We start from the raw sequence: 23,193 nt of genomic DNA, 5'->3' as shown, positions 1-23,193 counted from the left end.
TGACTAAATAAACAAGATTTGAATATCTCACTGCCAAAAAGCTAAGCATCATTACATTACTAACTCAGCTTGGAAAATAATTAAGATAAGGGCATTCAATTATACAGGTATCATAAAACTGCCTTGATAACATTGCCAGGGCCCAGGTCGGAATGATGAGAAAGAGATTGAACAACAGGAGATTGATTCTTTCCCCTTGTCACTCAAGAGACTTCTTCCATGAGCAACAGCATGGTATCGACTTCTCTTTCTCCTTGAAAAAGACTCAAACTTAAAGCATGCCCCATGACTATTCCTCTGGCTATGGAACTGGAAAAACGCTGAACCTCTGACTGTTTTGTTAGGAAATATGAAGTTGGATTTGATTCCGTTCAAGTTCCTGATTAATAAACACAACTAGAAGGAAACAATGGGATTATGATGAGTTTATTTTCTGACTAGGTTCAAAAACTCACTAGACTAGGTCATAATTCTCTCATGAAAAGCCTATGATAAGTGGACTTAATGATTGATTTATAATATATAAATGAGAAAGTGACATGGAACTGTACATTCTTATCAAACCATCATCTCCTCTTTCACCAAGTAGCCAATTCTATGGCTATTATGGCAGTCTTTGTGTTATATCTAGGATCTCTTTGCTAGAACACGTATAATATAGTCTTCTCGTTGGAGTGATTTTTCAAGCATTACCTTTTGGCCTTTTGAAGGAAAAAGGATTAAATTATTGGTAACTTGTTGTAGTATCACAAGAATAAAGTTTGCCGACAGCAAACAGTGGGTGCAGCGACAGATGAGTTGGTTAATTACCAATGATCATTGAGCTTAATTATGCTTAATAATAATTGTGGCATCAATACACTTAGATTGGACTATTAAAGCCTTCACTTACTCGAGATTTCATGACAGAATACAGGTGGACCATCACGCCGGCTGGCTTTCTGAATCTTACCAAAGCTGGATATGCAATTAAGTCGTGGCCATGCTTGTACTTTGTATGTCCTAGACGAATTCCATTCACGAATTAAAAAACTTTAGTAGCTTTTACAAGTAAATTTTCTTTTCTTCCATTAAATTACAATTGGTTTATAGAAATTGACATAATTTTGAGTAGTGTTGCCTATGAAACCGTTCAAAGTACATGCTGATTGCATGATCCACGGCTTATTAACTTTGTCAATTAGCAACTATAGGCGGAAAATGTTGCCCCAGAAGGCAAACTAACGAGAAGGAAGGGTACGTGTTCCCCTTTCTGTCCGGCTCCTCACATGGGAAAACTTTTGTCTGTTTTAATTAATACTTGGCTACTCAGATTTTGCGTATCAAATGGTTCGGTACCAAAATGGAGGCATACGGAATTATTATATGTAATTTAAAGACAAAAAGAAAAAGAAAAGCTTAACAGTTTCAAAGGCCAAGAGACCAGACTGGACAGTACAGAATCCAAGTCTCCATCGCACATGAGGGGTTGGGCGGGCATATTTTGTTTCTTTTCGTCTTTTTTTCACCTTTTCTTTTTAATATCATTTTCATAGTATTATTTTTATATGGTTAATTTGGTATAGTTTTGATAGGAAAGGGAGAGAAGGAGGTCATCACACATGGCCCATGGGTGTTGAATTGAGAGACTTGTTTCAGTAGCTATATTAAAATTCAAGGAAACTGTGGGGAAGTCAGGTGCAGTGCATAGATCTGATTTTAACCAGCAAGCTGATACCAACATTCCAGCCTCCACCCAACCTCTCCTCACATTACAGCCTCCCAATATTTCTTCCTCTCCTACAGTTTTTGACAGTCTCTCAAGCACACAAGTTAGGTGTGCTTTCTCTGCCTTCCTTTTTCAGTTTTTTCTCATGTGGCCTGGACCTTCCTCATTTCTTGCATCATTTTCTGGCATAAAAACCCCAAATCCTAAACAGAAAGGCAGCAACTTTCAAATCTATCTGTCTTTCTTTCACTTATGTCTTAAAGCAGTCCTTTCTATTTGGTTTTTGGTAACCTTATGAAGAGGGATCTGCGTTCACATTTGAGTTTAAGGTACTGTAATCTCAACTTGGGTATCCTTAAATTCTGGACTGTGTTAAATTAGAGCCAAAAGGATAACCAAATAAAACTATCTTTTTTTTTCTGGAATTTTTGCCTGTTGATTGGTTTTCAGGTTCCTTCCCATATATAGAAAGATGGTGGCTGGAAATGGGCTGTTATACCCAATTCTTGGATTTGCGTCATGTGTGGCTTTTATTTACATGTCTTTTGGCGACTTGAAGCTTAGTAGTTTTCCCAAGGAACCAAGGTTAAGTTTTGTGGAAAGGAATGGGACACAATTCTTTTTGGATGGTAAACCGTTGTATGTTAATGGATGGAATTCGTACTGGTTAATGGCCCATTCTGTGGATGAAAATAATAGACCTAGGGTCAGTGCAATGCTGCAAGCTGGTGCAAAGATGGGTCTCACTGTCTGTAGAACTTGGGCCTTTAACGATGGAGGGTATGATGCTCTCCAGATTTCCCCGGGGCAATTTGATGAGCGAGTTTTCAAGGTATCAGAAAGAAATTCACACTTTTTTTAAAAAAACTTTGATGCGATGCAAATAATCTACATTTTGTTCAATGCATGATTGATTCAGCTTTATAATTTCTATCCTAGATGATCTGGGTGTTCAATACAAGCTTAATTTTAGCATTTAGGTCTTCATTAGGTGTTTGATTTACTTGATTTTGTCTAAATTCAGTTCCATCATTTTCGGTTTCAAGCTTACAGGATAACAGCTAAGTAACTATGGACCTCATTGAAAGGCAGTAAAGAGATTTCCAATGTGCATACAGAAAATGATTTAGTTTATTGCACACTTTTTACTGGACTAAATTATGTTTGTTCTGAATATTAGGATGATTGAGCTCTTCAAAAGTGTAACTTTGAAAGCTAGAAACGAAAGAGAATAGCATGAAAAGCTATTCAAATTGCTCCGTTTCTCAGCCTCCTGCTTGATTAGAACCTGTCAAAAATCCCAGAAAATCCTTGACTCCATCACATTTTCTGATATCAGTTAGTATGATTCTTATGTACATTTTCCCAATTATTGTTGTTTATTTTAACAACTTTAGGTTGTGGCAGGCCTTGGATTATGTCATTGTAGAAGCAAGGCAACATGGAGTTAGGCTGCTTCTTAGCTTAGTGAACAACTTGCAAGCATATGGTGGGAAGACACAGTATGTCAACTGGGCATGGCAAGAAGGCGTTGGTTTGAGCTCTTCTAATGATTCCTTCTTCTTTGATCCATCAATCCGCAAATATTTCAAGAACTATGTCCTGGTATCTAATTATCTCTTTTCTTATATTTGAACAATAGGAATTTTCGTCCCCTGCATTATGATGCATGTGTATGAGTGTGCCTATGCTCTTCAGTAAACTGCTAGCAATTGTGCTGACATTACACTGTTGAAATAGTTAAATCTTAACTCTCAAAAAGGAATCCAGATGCTGGAGATGTCTTAGCCACTTGCTTATTTGTTTAGCCTTTAAATTCTGACTATGACTATTACTTTCGGAAAAAAAAAAAAAGAAAAAAAAAGAAACTCTGACTATTGCTGTATAGTGTATAGGGCCCCTTAAACCATATGGACCAAGTGTTTCACCTGTATATAACAAACACAAAAGTACGAACTACAATTTGATTGTGAAAGAGAATTAGCCTAGATATCATTATTAAGAAATGACTATCCCTTCAATCATTTTAGGGCTAAGACAATACCATAATTAACAGCTAGAGATAACAGAATCAGGTGCCACTGCGGTTTTAGAAAGAATGTATATAAATGAAAGGAAATTGCTTACAGCTGTGTTACATAAGCTGTATAAAGTGTTGTACTTTCCTTTTTCTTTCTTCTTTTGGGACAGAAGTGAAGTATATATGATATTTCCTTTTTGCTTTTGTTTTTCAATAAAAAAAAAAAGTTTTGCTAGCCTGGTTGGTTGCCATTTTGAAAATGCAAAAGTACTTTCATTGTCGATGCTGATTCAGTAGCTTGAATGCATCTAATACAGCTTACTAGGCAGTTTGGCGAAATTGTAGTTCAGCATATCTTGATGCAGTAATAACCTGAAATTTGGAAATCAATGAGCGATAATGTAATGAGAAAATCAGAGGATAAGCAGAACAGAAATCCTTCTATATCTGTGGAGTTGTTCTTACGCAAGAATAAAACAAATAAGAAATCATGATTTGAATATTAGCCTTGGTAATGTTTTTTTATGTTAATGGATGGAGCATGTATCTCCACTCTTGCAGTATGGTAAAGTTTGGTAGATTATCTGCAAACTTTTCAGATGAAGTGTACTTGTCTCAGTGCTAGCCAATACAAGTAGGAGAACACTTAACTTCCCAGGGTCTTCTTTCTGCCAGTGCAATATATATTAAAACATTATTATGAAACTTTGCAGAGACATGGTTATATGGGAATGAGGTTGGCAAATAGTCCAACTAACAGTATGATCTCAAATTGAGGGGAAAATATAGTTTCTTCTGAAGATAGAGCCTCTTGAATTCTTTTTAAATGTTTGCAATATCATAAATTCAAAAATATTCATGCTTTCCAAAAAAAAAAAAATCAAAAATATTTTCTCTGCTGCTATAAAATATTATTCTGATATATTTCTTTTCCTCAGACTGTCCTCACAAGGAAGAACACCATCACTGGAATTGAGTATCGGAATGATCCCACCATCTTTGCTTGGGAGTTGATGAATGAACCCCGTTGCATGTCTGATCCTTCTGGGGATACACTTCAAGTGAGTTTTGAGATCTGACACTATTTATTATAAGCTCTAATATTGACCCTAGATTGGTTTCTTACTTTGTTCTAAACCTTTTTTAATCTTGACAAATTATACTTAACTGTAGATGAATGTAATGTTGTCTTCTAAAATTTTATATAACGAGTGCTAGGATTACTGGTGATTGCAGGTTTCTTACTTCTTGTAAATCTATAAGGTTGGATATTTATTCTCACTTTCTTTGGAATAACTGTTGCCCTCTTCCACTGAACTTGGTCAAAGTTTGTCCATTCTTCGAAGCAAAGCTCAACTTTAGTGACTTTCTTAAAACTAAAACTCAACTTAGTTTCTTTACCATATAACTTTATCTTTCTTCCATGCCTGCAAAGGCCTATAAAAGCTTTCTACTTCAATAACCTGAGAAAGGAGAATTTTTTTCCTTTCAAAGCTTTAAATTCATTAATCAGAAATAGTTTAATTTAGAAAACAGTTTTTATATTTCATATGCATTCATCTCAGAGAGAGAGGTTTTTCTTTCTTCTAAGGCTTATTGATTTGTGTCTGAATGTAAATTTAATATTCTGCATTCAATTGCAGGATTGGTTAGAAGAGATGACAGCTTTCGTAAAATCAATTGATAAAAATCATCTACTGACCATTGGCCTGGAAGGATTCTATGGTCCTAAAAGCCCCAAGAAGTCAACTGTGAATCCAGAAGAGTGGGCATCGACCCTTGGATCTGATTTTGTCCGCAACTCCAACATTGCAAATGTTGATTTTACCTCTGTTCATATATATCCTGACCATTGGTAAGCAATATTAACTGACTCTATGAAATTGTGTTAGTATAGTATGCATGTAAAGAATCTATTCTATGACACATAATGAAGCCTGTCATCAGTGGAAGAGCCAGATTTTGAAGATTAAGGGTGACAAAATGTAATGGTTAATTGCAAATGACATTTGAAGACCATAATCCTCGTGGCCACAGCTTCATATATTTTTAGAAAGTCCTCAAGCATAAGAGTGATAAGAAGATATAACAAAGTTGGGGGGGCTATGACCTCTGCCTAATCAGGAATCTAGTTTTACCCAGCCTTTTAAATATTAACTTTGCTTAAAATTTTACATTTTAACCTTTTGGTTGTTGTGCACAATTTGATAAAAATGTTATGAAGACTTGTTTCAATTGTCTCAGGTTCAGTTTAGATGGTCTTTTGAATTACAGTATAATTTTCGTAGGCACTCGGTTGTTTCTTCAATAAGCATGTTACTTATATTTAATCCAATTTTGTTTTAATTTCCTCTTTGGTAGGTTTCATGATCTAGGATTTGAAGAAAAACGGAGTTATGTTTCCAAGTGGATGCGTTCACACATTGAAGATTGTGACAAGGAACTGAAGAAGCCTGTTATGTTCACTGAATACGGCTTGTCAAACCAGAACAAAGACTTCCAGCCATCCCAGAGAGAGCGGTTTTATAGAACTATTTCGGACATCATCTATAAATCTGCAAAGAAGAAAGGGTCTGGGGCAGGTGCTTTAGTCTGGCAATTCTTTGTTGAAGGAATGGAAGAGTATAATGATGATTTTGGGCTTGTACCATGGGAAAGCCCCGCAATTTACAAACTGACAATAGAACAGTCATGCAGATTGGCTAGAATCCAAGGACTTATTCATGAAAAGGGAAACTGGAAAGAACTGTGTTCCAAGAGAGAGTAAAACTAGTTTAATCAGAAAATCAATTCTTTGTGGCGAGGTCTTTTGTCCAAGGGGTACAAGTTCACTGGTATTGTACCGTTTTTTTTTTTCTCATTTTCACACAAATTATATTAGGTAGATATGCAGATATATAGCACTACGCTGCATAAATTTTCATAGCTGTCTGTTTAGAGATTTTCATGGTAGAACTGTGAATGAAATCCCCAGATATTTGTGGGTTGCAGCACAGATTAAATTAATAATAGTATAGTTTGGAAGAATTTCCGGTGTTGTTAGGGTTGAAGCTTGAATGAAACCAGTCTTTGATTGTCCTTCCCCAAAAATCAGTCACAGCCAACAGCTAAGCACGCTGGATGGTTTGTGTTATCAAGTAGATGAAATTGTAAAATATAAATTAAGCCCCAACTCCTACAGATCATCATTGATGGACTACGAAGCAAGTAATGTCAACCAGTTATTTCACCTATTCTATGTATATTCAAGGAAAATTAACTTGTATTCACTATAAATTTAGATTTAGCAGGGCTTACAGCTCAAACAAACACAAACATAAAAATCCTAGACCTATCTAGAACTTGATCCACGCTTTGCCAATCTTGGAGAGGTCCTAGTCCCACTCTGCCCCTCAACCTTGCCGTTCTTCAAGCCCTTCTCGATGCTCTTCTTCTTCTTCTTCTTCTTCTTCTTGTCCCCTTGAAATTCCGACTCCATGTTAACCTCCTCCACAATATTCATCACATCAACGCCGATCCCATCGCTAAAACTCCTCTCCCTTTTGCTCACCGCAACGCCATTGCTCGCCACTCGCTCAAAATCATCCCCCAATTTCCTCGCCGCACCTTTCCTCAACACCCTCTTTTCTTCTCTCTCCTCCACCATTTCGTCCTCCTCATTTTCACTCTCGTCGTCGTCGTTCAGGTCCAAGAACCTCCTTCTCTTGACTGCCACGGGAGCAGGAGGGGGAGATACGGAAGCATCCCTCTTGTTTTTCTTGATGATATGAGCTTTGTCAGGGCTGTCCTTGACAAGTTTCTCGCGCTGGGCCTTGAGTCTTTTGACGTTGCCTTCGATGCGACCTTGAAGACGGAGGCGCTTGAAGCTGAGACCACCCATGGACCAGTGGGCCTCATTGGCCCATGAGAGAAGCGGATCGAGGACCGGAAGCGGAGGATCTACGCGATCGGAGTTAAACTTAGTGTCGGTGTAGATGCGGGGCCGTGGAAGACTACTGCCGTAGAACTTGCCCGGGCCGAGAGGAACCACCATGGTTTGGCGTTTAGTAGTCGACGTTCTTTGAGGAAATTTAACGAAAAGATTATTTTGGTGGGAATTCGGAAAACGTTGAAAGGAAACTGGATGATTTGAGATGCTTTCGGGGGCTCTTGATCATCGTTGTAGGGGGGAGAAGCATATAAAGAAGGCAAGCATGGCGGGTGATTTTAGCGGGAACGGTTTGGTTTGGCGCCCAAAGTTAGCGCCATCATGAGCTGGCAAGTTTTCCGCTAAATTCAAGGTTTTGTTCTTTTGGGTTTTGGCAGGGTCAGGGATGTTGATCGTTGGATTCCCTCTTGGCGATAATCAGGTAGGGGAAATCATGGGCTAGGCCCATGTATTGATAATGTTCGAGACGAGCCGGGGCCCAGGTCAAAGCGAACATTTGGTAGAAAATTGGTTCCCCATGTGTTGATAGCATAGGACGGTAGGACTAAGAAAAATTTCGGTGCCTTTGATGGTCATGCTAGAACCCTAGACGTACTACTTAATCGGGTCAAATAAATTAATCGGTCCAGCTATGCCAACAGAGTTGGTGAGTGAAACTGAGAGGAAAAATACCATAGATTGCATTACTTGACTTTCCGGCTATTAAGACGGACTTTTGGTGTGTAAAAAGTTTGAAAATATATTCAAACCATTATTTAAGTCACTAAGCTCACACATATCAAACATTGACTACTATCATTATTCCCTTTTAAAGGTGGATTCTCGATTGCTAGACAAAACCAAAAAAAAAAAAAATAAAAGAACAAGGGAAGGAAAAGACTCAAAAGAGAGTTTTAATTAAGGTTGAAATGTATTATAAGAAGTTTCATGGCAACAACCCACCCTGAGTTTCTAGGCTGAGCTCATCACAAGTCTTCTCATTCGGTTGGGTCAATGAATGATAAAAAAAAAAAAAAGTTAAAGAGTTATTTCAATTAAGATTGTTATTTTATACATTATTGATAAAAAAATTTTAATTTTACAAATAAAGTTAAAATATTACATTATTGATTCAATGTTTAATGTCACATGTTGGAACTTAAGCTCAACCGACATAAACCTTAAACCTAACAAAAGCGAAAGCTAAATAAAGGAAAAAAAGAGAGAGCTATTTAGAGAAATGAAATGCTTTGTTATTTCTCTTATATAAGTTACAAATGAGGAGAAGGGGCCTATTTATACATTAATAGGCCTCTTGTTAAGATTAGATTACAATATAGGGATAAGATAGGATAAAATAAAGAAATGATGATAAGGGATTTAATTTGAAAAAATAATATTCAAATTAAATCTAAATTTTAATTTAATCTAGTAAATCTATATCTAAACTTCGATATACATTAGCAAATCTAAGAGTTCAAATCAAATTAGACACTTTTAGGGGTGTGTGGGCTGCTAGTTTGTTTAGGCTATTTGGCCTACCTGTTGGGCCTAGGCTGGTTTGACTTCTTGGGCTGTGACATTCTCTCTCACTTAATTCGGCAACGCCCTCCTTGCCTTATGGAAAAGCTTTACCTTGTTTTGGTGCAGTGCATTCCAAGGTGTCTAGCCTAACTCAAATCATGGCACTCATTTATGATCTCTTTACATAATCCTCCATGTTGCGACAAATATAACCTCAACTCTTGAGGGTAAAGAAGACCATCTTGGACCATAAATTGTCTGATTTTCCCATCCTTGGCATACTCCATCAATGATTGTGCCATAGTATCATGTGGTAGTCCCTTCTTGATGCGCAGCACAAGCACCCCCTACGCTTCACTCACTAGTACTAATGTGGCCTTCCTACTAAGTGCATTCGCCACTAAATTTGTCTTACCGGTCTTGTACTCCAACCGGTAGTCAAATTTTGCCAAGAAAGTTTGGCCAATGAGCTTGTTTGGGACAAGCTTTTTCTAATTTTGAAAGTATAATGTCGCCACATAATCTGTCATTACCACGAACAAAGCCTCAAGTAAGTAGTGCCTCCATGTGTGAAGGTAATGCACTACTACGATCATTTTTTTCTTTTGCATTATGTACCTCCACTCGGTCTAATTAAGCTTGCGACTCTTAAAAGCCACTGAATGCCCTTTTTGCATCAACACTCCTCAAATGGCAAAGTTTGATGCACCGGTGTGGACCTCGTATGGTTTGGTGTGATCTAACAATGCTAACATTGGCTCCTCACATATTACCTTTTTCACTTTTTCGAAAGCTTACTGGCTTATTATATTCCACTCCCATGCCTTTCTCTTTCTTAGCATGTCAGTTAGTGGTGCGATGATAGAAGAGTAGTCTCTGACAAATCTTTGACAATAATTAGCAAGGCCTAAAAATGATCAAAGTTTAGTTACCTTAGTGGGAGGTTCTTTGTCAAGTATAGCCTTCACTTTGTTTAGATCCAACCAAATGCATCCACCACCAACAATATTTCCCAAGAAAGGTCCCTTTTAGAGGTTAAAAGTGCAATTCTCCTTCTTCACAAACAATTCATTCTCCCTTAATGCCTCCATCACTTGTTTAAGATGTACCACATGCTCTTCTAATGCTTTATTGTAAATGACAATGTCGTCCAAGTATACAACCACAAACTTATCAAGAAAAGGTTGTAATACCTTGTTCATGAAGGTGTAAAACGTGGCTGAAGCACTAATGAGTCCGAATGGTATAACGAGGAACTCATAAGAACCATAACGAGTCACACATGCAATCTTAAGCCCATCCCCATTGGCTATGTGTACTTGGTAGTACCCTGAACGTAAGTCTAACTTTGTGAACCATGTCACCTTTCCTAACTGATCGAACAAGTCTATAATCAACTGTATGGGATACTTGTTTTTCATGGTGAGCTTGTTCAAAGCTATGTAGTCGATGCATAACCTCAAAAACTCATCATGCTTGCATTATAACAACACTGTTGTGCCTTATAGGGATTTGGAAAGTCTGATGAATCTAAGATCAACTAACTCTCTTTGTTGTTTCCTCAACTTGACTAACTTTGAATGGGACATTTGATAAGGGGCTCATGCTTGTGGTTGTGTCCCTAGTACCACCTCGATGTGATGATCAACTTCCCTTTGAGGAGGTAGCCTATTAGGTAAACTTGCCAACATCACATCCTTGAACTTGTCCAACACCTTTAACACCTCGATTGGAGCCTTCACAAGAGCCTTTAGGGTATCCTCTAACTTGAGGACTGCGACAAATGTTTCCTCATTTTGTCGTGCACCTTTCGCTAGTTGCATTGCTAATAATAATTTAGTGTCTAGGTTACGTCATTTTCTTACTAGTATTACACGTTGTCCCTTAATGCCCAACACAAATGGAATTTGCAAAAGGCACAAGTAAAGCATTAATCTTGTTACACATCTAATTGTACATCGACTATTGTTAAGCCCATGGTTGGAACTTCCTTTGAATTCACCGTTTTGATGAAACCAACCTTTTTATTGGACTTCAAGCTCAATTTCTTGGTAGCACCCTCAGCCACAGATAAGTTTGAAGCCCCTGTGTCAACAAAAGCCTCCACCGTTTGTCCATTCACCACTATGTCAGCAAACAAGAATCCCTTTTTTTAAGTGAATCCTTTAGCCTTGATTGCGCTTAACACCATGGATCCAAGCTTTGTGGCCTTTGTGTCTTGTTCATTTTCCTCTTGAGCAATGGCCACTAACTTGGCCCTTTTCAAACAATCCCTCACTCAATGTGGACTGTCACATAAAAGGCATGATCGTGGATTTTTTTCCCCATTTTGGTTGGTCTTCTCCTTCTCTCGAATGGCTTTTTTCCCTTGCCATTGCCTTCTTTGGAGTGTTGATTTTAGTCTCCCCTATTCTTACCTTTCTCCTTAGGTTTGGAAATGGAAGGTTTGTTGTCGAACTTATGTCACTCAACCATCGATTCTACCACACTCATGGCCTTCGTGATGATTTGCACACCTCATCTTTAGAGTTCTAACTTGGCCCATGATTTGAGCCCATTCATAAAAGCAAAGAGTGCTTCCCTTTCACCAAGATCGTTGATTTGTAACAATAATTCAGAGAATTGTTTTACATATTCTTTTATCTCACCTTGTTGGGTAAGCCTCATGAGTTTGCCACGAGCCTCATTATTTGCATATTCAAGATATAATTGTTTTTGGAACTCCCTTTGGAACTTTGCCTAAGTACTAATGGTCATTCTCCAAGCTTTTCATTACACTTATGTCTCCATCATAGCAAGGCGATGTCCACCAAATACATGGCTGCGAAGTTAATCTGTAAAGCATCCTCTGTGATGCCCATGGCCTTGAAGTATTGCCCTGAGCTCTATAAGAAATTATCCGTCTCCTTGGCTTCTCTCTTACCTTGGAATTCCTTGAGCTTAGGCACCTTTAAGCGAGTCCCCAACCAAGCGACTAGGGCATCACCTTCTATGGTTGCTTCTAGTGCGACGAGTTTGTCCTTAAGCACATGGGCAGACCCAGCTATATAAGAGTGGTGTCACATGACACCACTCAATTGTTAAAAAATTATACTAAGTATATTACTAATCCAGAATTTTACATAGGTAATAACATAAGAAAACCTACTAATTTTTTTACAATTTTATAATGAGTGGGGTAAAAAATTCTCGATAGAAGTAAATTTATCAAAAAATAATTTATATATTAATATTTAAATACTAAAAGATAAAAAAAATTTAATTTAAGATTTTATTAAAAAAATCAAAACCTAAACTGCACCCTTTCTCTCCAGAAATTCAAATATTACTTTTAAGACCTGTAATCAAACTTCTCTCCTTGATCTTTAGTTGCATTTTTCACTTTTTCAAAACAACTCATCTAGACTTTAATTGTTCAACTGTAAATAGTTTTCAACCAAAATCAAGTTTTTCAATGATTCATGTGTAAATATGTTTTAATTAATTTGATAGTTTGAGACCCGAACATAATCTTTCTAATAGAAAATAATATTACATGTCAAATAATAACTTGTGTCTTTCTCTTTTTGATTTATTTTGTAGATATATTATTTGATTATTTAATTTTTGTATTTAATTTTATGTGGCCTGTGGATGCTTATACTTAATTTTGATCAATAAATAGAAATTTGTCAAATTGTTAGTTGTTGAATATACTAATGAGAAATGAGTAATAATTTTTAACAAGTTTTTGTATAAATAAGTCATGAAAAAATATTTTAAAATATAAGAAATTGTCTCACAAGATTCAAATCCTAGGCAACAACAATATCATTCTACTAATGATGGTACTCAATAATCTTCTAAGCAAAATTGTGTTGAATTTGATCTAAGTACTCTCTTGATAGATCCTAAATTGAATTTTTTTTTAAAATTATTATTATTATTTTAATTATAACACCACTCAAAAAATTTTTTGAGTTTACCTTTGCCTAAGCCCCCATACCTCTTGCTACAACGACTTGACAAGCTCTTTCAATGCCACATCTCAATGGTTCAACATCTCCATTGATTCATTGAGGGTTGACTGCAACGCTCCATGAAGCTCATCATCTCTGGACCCCAACTCTTCTATATTGGCCTCGAACTCCTTGAGTATGTCTCTCATCTCTCCTACAATCACCTCCATTCTAACTACTCAGTGTTCGAGAGTGGACATTATGTCCTTCGACTTACTTCACTTGGTTGCACCTCTAATCTCCCTTGCCTCGTGGGTGGATGCAGACTAGTCTTTTGTTGACTAAATTAAATGACAACTTCAAGGATGAATTTATCTATTTAGCATAGTAATGGCAGTGCATAGCATTTACAAGTTAACATATGGAATAGTACTTTAGCTAGTAAAGTTTGAAGCTCTTTATAAACTAACAAAAAGCCAGGAATTAAGAGTTTTTTGAAAAAAAAAAAAAACCACCAGTAATGTAACATCAAATGAAGATGTCATATTCTTTGTCCCAACTTGTCACGTAATAAATAGTGTTTAAACTGAATTTATTATGTATTGTTAAATTTTAAAATGAATATGAAATTTAAAATCAAATAATAATTGGTGTAAAAATATTTATTATATTTATATATTTAAAATATTTTTATTTAACAGAATTTAAATTTCTTTTATTATCACTCTAATATTTACTTTATATGTAAGAACAATAGATTTATGATATGATATAAAATTCACGTACGTATGTATAAAAAGTTTATTACAAAAACTTAATCAATGCGATAGCACTTACTTTGATATTATATTAAATTTTAGAATAAATTTCTAATTGATAATGAGATAAAGAAGTCTTTATTATATTTATATATTTAAAATAATTAATATGATAAAATTTTTTTATCTATTAATAATAAATTTTAAATTAAATGATAAATATTTTTCATCTATTGTTCATTAATTTCAATTTAAATACTCGTCCATAAAATTTAACAGTGAGCTATCTCACTTCTCCATCATGTTGTAGCATTTGGTGGGGTCTGCTCTCCACTTGACGCAACTTTGGTACTGAACTAAAACAGGTTGTCGGACTGAATAAACCTTTTTTGGCCACCAAGGAGACGTGACTCGAGGCATAAATGACAAAATAATGGCCCATGACAATTGAATTGAATGGAAGTTAGTTCAATTATTGGGGAATTTTGTCAAACTCGCGTTACTTTATTACTTTTTTTAAAAGAAAATCTCTTGTCCTTTATCTCATCTCATATTAATAAAAAAGAATAAAATTAAAAATATTATAAATACAAATGTGAATATTTGTTTTGCTTTCTTAATTTTTAAAACTTGTTCATATCCAATATACTTTTTTATGCAAGTATATCCCCACCTATAAAGTTCATTCAATACAAATACATTTTCATTTACTAAGTTCATTCTCTCTGCATGTATTTATTTTTTTTATTTATGTAAATTCATTTTTTCTCTATTTAAAGTTTATAAATAAAGATATTTTAGTTAATGGTAGATAAAATAGAAGATTTTCTTATTTTTATAATACTTTTTTCTTATAATTGTTTTTTCTAATTATATTTTACAACCAAAAATTAAATTTTATATTCACAAAAATTAGATTTTATAAATAATATATCATTTTAAGCACTCAAAATATTAAAAAGCATGATCAAAATTATGTTACTTTATATATTGTTTAAATAGACCTTTTAAAAGATTTGAAAATACAAAATTTCAAAAAAAAAAAAAACCGGAGAGTTCTCTTCTTTTGTTCAAGTGTTTAAACACAAAGTGAAAATAGAATTATGAAAAATAGCAAATAAATGTTTGATGATCAGTGATAAAGTCAGAATTATAAATTCGTAAAAACGAAAATAATATCTTCAATGTTTGTAAAGATAAAATTTTAAAATTTTAAAAAAATAAAAATAAAATTAAAAATTAAAAAATTAAAAAATTTGTAAATTTTAGAGGGCGGGGCCCTTACTAACACCCTGAGGCGATGGTGAATTTTAGCAGTAATTTTTTTGCTTAACTCAATAATTTAAAGGTAAAGTTCTCACATATTTAAATTTAGATAATTATTATATATATTTAATAATTAATTTATATATTTTGATTGGACACGTCAAGTTTATAACCTGTTTACGAACTCATGAAAAATTATTTATAAAAAAAACCCAAACGAGTATCCTTTTGGTTAACAAAAAAAAGCAGCCCTAGGATTTGGCAAAACCAGAGCAGGGCGCCACCATCAAAATCTACGGTTGTGATGAACTCGATAGGGGCAGGGGACATGAAAGTCATTGTTGCATCTAAACTTTTTTGAGAGAAACCCCAAAAAGTACAAAACAGAAACAAAAGGGGTAGTTCCGATATTCCCACTCTCATCCGGAGCCATGGTCCCCCACTTGTTAACCCCAGCACTAGAGAGAACCCACCCTTGGTTAGGACTTACGCCAGCAAATAATAGATCGACACGTACAAAATTACGATGGTTGTGGCCGCGTACTAGCCTGTCTTAATGCTTCCCTTCATGCGTACGACGGGACTGTTACCTAATAGGGGGTGCATTTGGCTGCCCTCTTTCCCACTCCAAAATGAAATGTAAATTAAAAATAATAATTAACAAAAAACAAACTAAACCCACTCTTCCAAAGTCCAAACACTATTTTTTCCTCTACAAAATCGCCTTTGCACGGAAAAAGGGAACTGAGAAAGTTTCGGATTTTCGATTTCATTCAAAAAGAAAAGAATTTATTATATTTTTTGAATCGCATGGCTTGAAGTAATTGTAATTCAAATAGAAAAAAAAAAAAAACTGTGAACAGGATCACGTACGAATTCTCGCTCTAACTTTTTATTTGTTTCTCTCTCTCTCTCTCTAGAAAATTGGTTCCCCTATATAAGTTGGATCAGTCTTTTTTATGGATCTTCGTGTAGACGAGACTTCGATCTCCAAGCGACTCAAACAAACCCAGGTTTTTTTCTTTTCTTATTAAAGAAAATTATGAATTTTCTTTTGGAAAATAGGATTATTGCGCGTGCTTTACCGTTTGATTCAAAGACTGTTTGAGTGGATGCAATTGATTTTTGTTCTACTTTTGATTAATGATCTTTTGATTTGATTGACGTTTTTTTTTTTTATCGTAATTCCGTGTTTTTGTTTTTCTCAGTCTCTTTTAGTAGATTAGCTTCACATGCAATTCTTTGATTATTATTACTATATTATTATGTTGATTTTTGTTTAAAGTCTTTGTTTGGTTGCTTGGAAAATTCTTTCCACGAGAAAAGTCGAGGTCTTACTGATGGTTCAATAGGATGATTGTTGGTAAAAAAAAAAAAAAAACCAGAATAAGTATCATTCTAGAAAATAAAGGTTTCTACTTTTCTTTCGAATTCCATTTTGTGGCCAGGCAGGGCCTTTGGTTAAGATTGGTTTATTTTGATTTGCCAAATTCTTTTTAATTTTCATTTATTTGTTTTGCGCTTTCTCTTTGGTGCAAAGTCTTATTGTACCCATGTATTATTTATCTAGTATCTTTAATCATGGGGCTTTTTTTTTTTAGAGAAGCGGATAAAAGGAGGGGTTAGTTGGTTTTTTTGGGGTGAGGGTGGGGAACGCCCTTGGTTCGAAGCCAGGACTTGAGCCGGTTACAACCTGACAGGGCCTAGTTGGCACTGGTTATTTTGATACAATGGAATTAGGACCTTTGACTTAAAAGAATAAGAAATCAAAATATAATAGTTTAAGTGAATCATTTTGAAGCATAAGCAGTTTAGGGGATCGTAATTTCCTTTCTTTGAATTTATAGTGTTTTCTTGATTTTTAGTACCAAAAAGACTGAAGTAAGGAGTTTGATACTTGTGCGCAAGTCTAGCATGTCATAAACAGGTTTGTAACTCATGTTTTAAATAAGCAGGCATAACTTGTTTTTGTTTTACCAATGTCCTCTGCAGCATTTGAATATTTCTGAGTGAATATTTGGTTTCATTGTGCATTGAAAGGAATATCTATTGATTAATTGAATCTTAATATTATTCTAAAGTGGTAGTCCATTCGGCAGTTAGCCTTAATATTTTTGTATAATTCTTTCTCTTTTCTCTTCCTCTTCTTACAGAACCATATACGAACAACTAGAGCATCTCCAAAACTTGAATGCATACATGAATAGCATAATCTCATGTGACTGTTATGTTTTCCATTTTTATATTATTGTCTTTGAATCCTTAGGATGTGTAACTCTTAAGTTCTTACTGATATTTTTATAGTTGGACTATATGCTGAGAAAACAATCTTGTTTAGATTCTTCTTTGTGATGCAATGGATATCGGACAAGTTGAAGATCCAACTACTGTTTTGATTGGTTCTGAGAAAGCTGGCGTGGATAGCAAGGGAAAGAGTAAAATATGCTATGACAAGAAGTGGGAAGACCATGTGAAGGTACGTGGTTACAAACTTACAATATTAGAAAGCAATTGCATGCTACCTTAGTGCAGCTTCTTATTTATCCATCATCAACTGGTCTTTACTAGAATTTCTTTCTGCTTTTTTCAGGATGCTTCAGCCAGTGAGCAGGGAAATTCTGTTAGTGTTGCTGGGTCTGAGGATAGTAACAATCCTCTCAAGAGTTCTACCTCAGGATCAATCAACTCAAATAATCTCAATAGTTCTAACTCTGATATTTCATATCATGATGGTGACAACGATTGTGATGAGGACTGTGATGACTATGCTGATGATGTTTCTGATTATGGTGACAATGATGATTTCTTATATGACGATGATTATTCGATTATGCAATCCCATTTTGATAATGTGGATCTCCCTCCTGGGGTAGAGGCTTCAATTCCCTGGTTGAAAGACCCTGCTCCAATTGTAAATGTGCCATCTGGTCTGGGTGCGTCTACTGGCCCTGGTCCTGCTGAAAGCATGAAGTCAACAACATCAAATTTAGCTGGTAGCAAAGTGAAGTCAGCTTCTACCAGTACTTCAATAGTCCCAAGAGAGTCAGGATGTGATCAGAAAGAAGAAGGAAATGAAGAACATGATGTTATGCAGACGTTTCAAAGTTTTAAACATTTTGATGTTGTGGATGATTTCTCAGACCATCATTACAGCAATTTGACCTTATCAGGAGAGAAGGTGAGGGTGCATCTTGTTTATCTGTTATGTTAAATTTGTCAGTATTCATATAATATGGTTTTTCCTCTTTTTCTTGATAGCAACCAAAGGAGTGGGCGAAGCGAATTCAAGATGAGTGGAAAATTTTGGAGAAAGACTTACCAGGTGAGTTCTGATTTATGAATATGTTTTCTGAAATATGGTGCCATTCTGATACTAACTGATAAGGAAACAAGTATATTGGGTCTCTTTTTTGGTCATGAGATTATTTTTATCTAGTGTTAACCACTGTCATGACTAAACTAAGTGCACGTTTTTCAGCTGAGTAACATTTCTAAAGTTATGCATACTAAACTAGTGCAGGACAGCAGCACTGATTTCTGACTTTTGCATCTTCTTATAACTACCTTCCCTTCTAAAAATGCATTCTACAGTGATTACGAAAACATGAAAATCACTGCTTTTTGCTTCTTATCACCAGACATTATTTTGTTTGAATGACTCATGTTCCCTCCCTCTGTTCTTTGACAGACACAATATACGTGAGAGTTTATGAAGCCAGGATGGATCTTTTAAGGGCTGTCATTATAGGACCTTCTGGTACTCCTTACCATGATGGCCTTTTTGTATTTGATTGTTTCTTCCCTCCAAAATACCCCAATGAGCCGCCGGTATGAGCATGTGTGCGTGTGTTTGTGTGTTTCCCTAAAATGTCCATACTTATATTAGATTATTATAAAGTGTAAACTTATTTTACCATATTTAATGGAGATTGGGAATTTCTTATCAGATGGTTTATTACTACTCTGGTGGCCTCCGGTTAAATCCAAATTTGTACAACTGTGGTAAAGTATGCCTAAGCCTTTTGGGCACCTGGCATGGTCAACAGACTGAGATGTGGGTTCCAGGGCAATCAACCATGCTACAAGTTTTGGTTTCCATACAAGCTCTGATTCTGAATGATAGACCCTTCTTTAATGAGCCTGGGTATGAAACTTCGTATGTTGGGGCTGAAGGTGACCGGAGGTCCAGGAAGTACAATGAGGACGTGTTTGTTCTATCTTTGAAGACAATGATTTACACACTAAGAAGACCGCCGAAGGTATCTTTGATTATCTAGTTTATCAGTTTTCTTTTTTCTTTTCCTTTTTGTGAAGTTTGTTTTCTGCGTAACCTGCCCAAAGATATGATTACCACAACAATCTGTTATCATGTTTATCTTGGATTCTCGTTATTCCTTTTCATGGAGTTTGTTTATACTGATGACAGATCTCTTTGTTTCAAACATATTTTGATTTCTAATCTGTATTGCCATTTGCCAATGAGGACAACTGAGACAATACTTGGCCTGCTGGCATGGTCTCAGTCTTCTGTCAGGCATATTTGCCAAATATGATAGTTTTCTTATCATTTTTGTGTTCATCACAGTTCAAGGTTTTACTACTATGTTTAGTTATAAGAACAGTTTCATATATCTCTACAGATATTGCAACTGATGGGGGCAAAATGTTCTGTAAAATTTGCATTTTACATCCTGATCTAATCAGTCGTGGTTTCTCTGCAGCATTTTGAGGCCTTTGTTGCTGGTCATTTTCGCAGCCGTGCACATGACATTATGGTGGCATGCAAAGCATATAAAGAGGGTGCTAAGGTAGGGTGTGTTGTGGTTAAAGACGGTGTTCCAGATGCTGATAAAATCGAAAAGGGTAGCTCAGAGGATTTTAAAGGAACAATGCAAAAGATGATTAATTTAGTGGTTAAGGAGTTTGTGAAAAATGGGTCAACAGACTGTGAGCAGTTTCAGGCTTCCAGAAGCTGATACCATTTGGAGTTGGTTAGATATAAAACGTAGGATGGGATTGTTAAGCCATTATGGAAGCTAATGTAGAGCGGTTTGTCTTCCAAATGCTCTGGTGAATGCAAAATTTTGATGAACTCAGCTACATCATTGCATAGTTCTTAAACAGTATATAATGTTGGGGTTTATATGGAGGTTTAACTATATTTTGGAAGGGCTCGGAATGATTAAATGAGTCTACATGTATGTTTCTTTATTAGTCTTTTGTCTTTTCAGTCAACATGCACAGGTAAATTAAATGTTGATAAGAGCATAAGCATTAGTAGTTATCTCCAATCCTATCTCACTCAGGTCATTGTGGATTCAAATAATTTTGAGTTTGACATTCACTTATTGGGGTTTGGATTATTTTAGATATAAGTTGATTTTTTTTTTTTTTGAAGTCAAATTGAGTTGGATCTGGATGGATTATTCAAATTCCAATTATTTAGATTATTCGGATTTGAGTTAGGTGGGTCTGATTCGGGTTTGGGCAGGTCTGGTAGGTTTCTCGAGTCCAGTCAGCCTTGCCCTGGTGGCTCTACTCTTGGGCCCTGCCGGTTGATCATGGGCGAAATTTGTTATTTAAAAAGTCATCAACAGTGAACAGCTAAATTTAACCAGTTGTAAGGCTTAAACACAAGAAACCTGACTTTGTCTATCGTATGTGTTTCCAGTGGCAACGAAAATGGTGTGTAGTTGAGGTTCAATAATAAATAATGCAATCCAGTTATCAGGAGGCATAATCACGAAGGCGAGGTCAAAAACGAAATATCAGAGTGTTAACATGAATCTGGCTTATATATATAATAACAGAAAGTGCAGGCACCATCGGACGATATTGTCAACTTCAAAAATCAACTTGCTTTACAAGATTCCTCCATTTCCATGAAGCTTTCATATGATTCCCTTCCCTTTTCGTTTTTTTTGGCTTCATATTCAATACTTATTACTTTTGAGGAGGAAAATAACCCCAAGTTCCAAACAGTAAAGAAAGAGGCTTCTCTGGTATTCCCTCATCCAATACCTTTATGCCTCTTCTTTGCCATTTGAAACAAACGAGTTGATTCAGTCTCCCTCGGTTTACTCCTCGTGTGTTTGCTTAAGCCCCCACTAAGCCTACCTTCTTTTGTGATGTGTTAAAGGATACTTTTAAAATGGAATAAACAGAGATAAACACTGATAATTTATAATACGCAATTACTTGAAGAGAGCCTCAACGAATTTTGAGTAAACAGGATGATCACATATTGACATTGCTGGAACAACTTGTATACTGACATGGGTAGTAACAGAAAGACTCCATCACCGAATAGTGAAGACCTGCTTATTCTCATAGATAACTTCATTGATAATACTAGTACAATTTCATGTCTAATCATTTTATAATACAAAGAGTACACTCAACTTAGGTGATATATTCCAGCTAATTTCACACACACACACACACACACATATATATATATATATATAGAGGCATATATTAGTAGAGGAAATTGTGAAGAATAGGCCACCTCATAAGGTGATTTCAGAAATAACTACCTATATAAAGTTATCTGTTTCAGAATACTGATATTGGTAGAGCTAGTAGCTTAGCTGAAAGTTGTCAAACGACTTGAGAAATCCAAGGGCAGCATCCCTGGCCTTCTCAGGTGGAGGGGTTGCGGGTGCCAGTGGCTCAAACTCTGCCTTCCATTCAGCGATGCACTTATGGTTTTCTTTTCCTTCCACAGGAATGAATGAGAAAGTAACCCTGTAGGGATCATACATCTCCTTTAAGTCTCCGCCAATGACCTGGTAAGTCACCGACCGTCCCATTTCCACCTTTTCTATCTTCTCCATTGATTCTTTCACATAATTGCATACAGCTGCATATATATATATATATATGACGAGATACGATAAGTAGGCTATAATTTTCAAGAGTACCCTTCAATTATATTCGTAGTGAGACAACATGTATTTTCTATGACTGACGATGTTACGCAAAAATACTTTGCATAATTCCGAAAAAATTCAAGTCCTTTCGTAAACCCTAAAACTTGATAAGCTAACAATATCAAAAGCACGTCTCAATGGTTACAGATTCGTTCGAAAACATGTATACTTGGGCTTGATGTCAATTAATTCCAGAGAGAAGAAAGGATTCAATCTACCAATTCACGAAAACAATAAACTGAGATAGAGACATGTATGGGTTACCGGGACCAAGCTTGAAAAGCCTTAGGCTTCCAGGGCCACCATCTCCTTGTATGTACTCAGCCCCAGACAGCATTTCAGGGTTGATTTGGCTAATGATTTCATTGTTTCTGTACATTTCCCATGCTTTCTCGGCTGGGATGTTGAGCACCACTTCTCCTTTCATCATCTTCATCTTCCTCAATCTCTCTCTCTCTCTCTGGTTAAATTTGTTTTTGCGAGTATGGGGAGACTCATGTAAGGACAAACATTTTATAGATCATCTGTCCAGGTGGAGATTAGTTTAATAATACGACAATGCAATAAAGCCCACGTAATGCTCTCTCTCTCTCTCTCTCTCTATATGTCTATAATGCTCTCTATATGTAAGTAGTAATATTTTAGGAAAAGATTGGCATGCCTTGCCTCCATAGCAAATTGACTCCTACATGAGGTGTAGCCGTATTGGAGTTAATGCCTATGAATTTATCTCTATTGTCCTTTATTCAAATGTATATAAAAAAAGAATACATAAAAAAAAAAAAAAAACAAACAAGCAAAAGACTCTTAAGGAAGAATTCAACTAAGCATCTCTTCGTATCTGCCCATATATAAGATGGAATGGCTATTGACGTCACAGGCCTTGAGCTTCACTAATTCACAAGATACGGGTATTCATGAATTGGAAATGTGACTAGAATTAATAAGGATAAGTGGCCCTACCCACTTTGTTCCCCATCCCACACTACAAGGGAAGAGCCCTTGACCAAGCCTAAGCCTCATTTATTCATGTCATGTCAGTCCTTATCTCCATGAATATAAAACAACTACTTCGCTAAGGGAATTATTCCATTGGCCTTTAGTTATAATACTCAGAAACAGATATGGAATACTGACACA

At 35.8% G+C, this 23,193-nt stretch overlaps 4 protein-coding genes across 6 annotated transcripts; 2 read left to right on the top strand and 2 right to left on the bottom strand.

Annotated features, from left to right (window-relative positions):
- Nucleotides 1–1,627: 1,627 nt before the first annotated feature.
- Nucleotides 1,628–6,755, top strand: LOC18608714 (mannan endo-1,4-beta-mannosidase 2-like). The gene is made up of 6 exons (XM_007043541.3): nucleotides 1,628–2,037; nucleotides 2,159–2,540; nucleotides 3,116–3,313; nucleotides 4,667–4,789; nucleotides 5,372–5,583; nucleotides 6,090–6,755. Exons 1-6 carry the CDS (start codon nucleotides 2,003–2,005, stop codon nucleotides 6,493–6,495), a joined length of 1,356 nt encoding a protein of 451 aa, XP_007043603.1. The 5' UTR covers nucleotides 1,628–2,002; the 3' UTR covers nucleotides 6,496–6,755.
- A 217-nt stretch (nucleotides 6,756–6,972) lies between these two features.
- LOC18608713 (microtubule-associated protein) lies at nucleotides 6,973–8,031 on the bottom strand. Its single transcript, XM_007043540.3, has one exon. It carries the CDS (start codon nucleotides 7,759–7,761, stop codon nucleotides 7,060–7,062), a length of 702 nt encoding a protein of 233 aa, XP_007043602.3. The 5' UTR covers nucleotides 7,762–8,031; the 3' UTR covers nucleotides 6,973–7,059.
- Nucleotides 8,032–15,753: 7,722 nt separating this feature from the next.
- LOC18608712 (putative ubiquitin-conjugating enzyme E2 38) lies at nucleotides 15,754–20,335 on the top strand. 3 transcript variants are annotated; one of them, XM_007043538.3, is made up of 7 exons: nucleotides 15,754–16,134; nucleotides 17,460–17,597; nucleotides 17,712–18,299; nucleotides 18,380–18,443; nucleotides 18,810–18,949; nucleotides 19,069–19,380; nucleotides 19,843–20,335. In XM_007043538.3, exons 1-7 carry the CDS (start codon nucleotides 16,081–16,083, stop codon nucleotides 20,095–20,097), a joined length of 1,551 nt encoding a protein of 516 aa, XP_007043600.3. In that variant the 5' UTR covers nucleotides 15,754–16,080; the 3' UTR covers nucleotides 20,098–20,335. The 3 variants fall into 3 exon arrangements, with proteins under 3 accessions (XP_007043600.3, XP_007043601.3, XP_088659807.1); XM_007043539.3 differs by having other exon boundaries at nucleotides 17,426–17,597; XM_088803681.1 differs by lacking the exon at nucleotides 15,754–16,134 and adding an exon at nucleotides 16,987–17,048.
- A 1,093-nt stretch (nucleotides 20,336–21,428) lies between these two features.
- Nucleotides 21,429–22,598, bottom strand: LOC18608711 (MLP-like protein 423). Its single transcript, XM_007043537.3, has 2 exons — nucleotides 22,318–22,598; nucleotides 21,429–21,983 (listed from the first exon to the last, which is right to left on the bottom strand). The coding sequence occupies exons 1-2, from the start codon at nucleotides 22,487–22,489 to the stop codon at nucleotides 21,700–21,702; spliced, it is 456 nt and encodes a 151-aa protein (XP_007043599.1). The 5' UTR covers nucleotides 22,490–22,598; the 3' UTR covers nucleotides 21,429–21,699.
- Nucleotides 22,599–23,193: the final 595 nt, after the last annotated feature.

Source organism: Theobroma cacao, chromosome 2 (genome assembly GCF_053813885.1).
Source record: "Theobroma cacao isolate CCN51 chromosome 2, ASM5381388v1, whole genome shotgun sequence".
Lineage (NCBI taxonomy): Eukaryota > Viridiplantae > Streptophyta > Magnoliopsida > Malvales > Malvaceae > Theobroma > Theobroma cacao.
The sequence above is the reverse complement of the archived record's forward strand: the minus strand, read 5'-3'. Positions and strand labels throughout refer to the sequence as shown.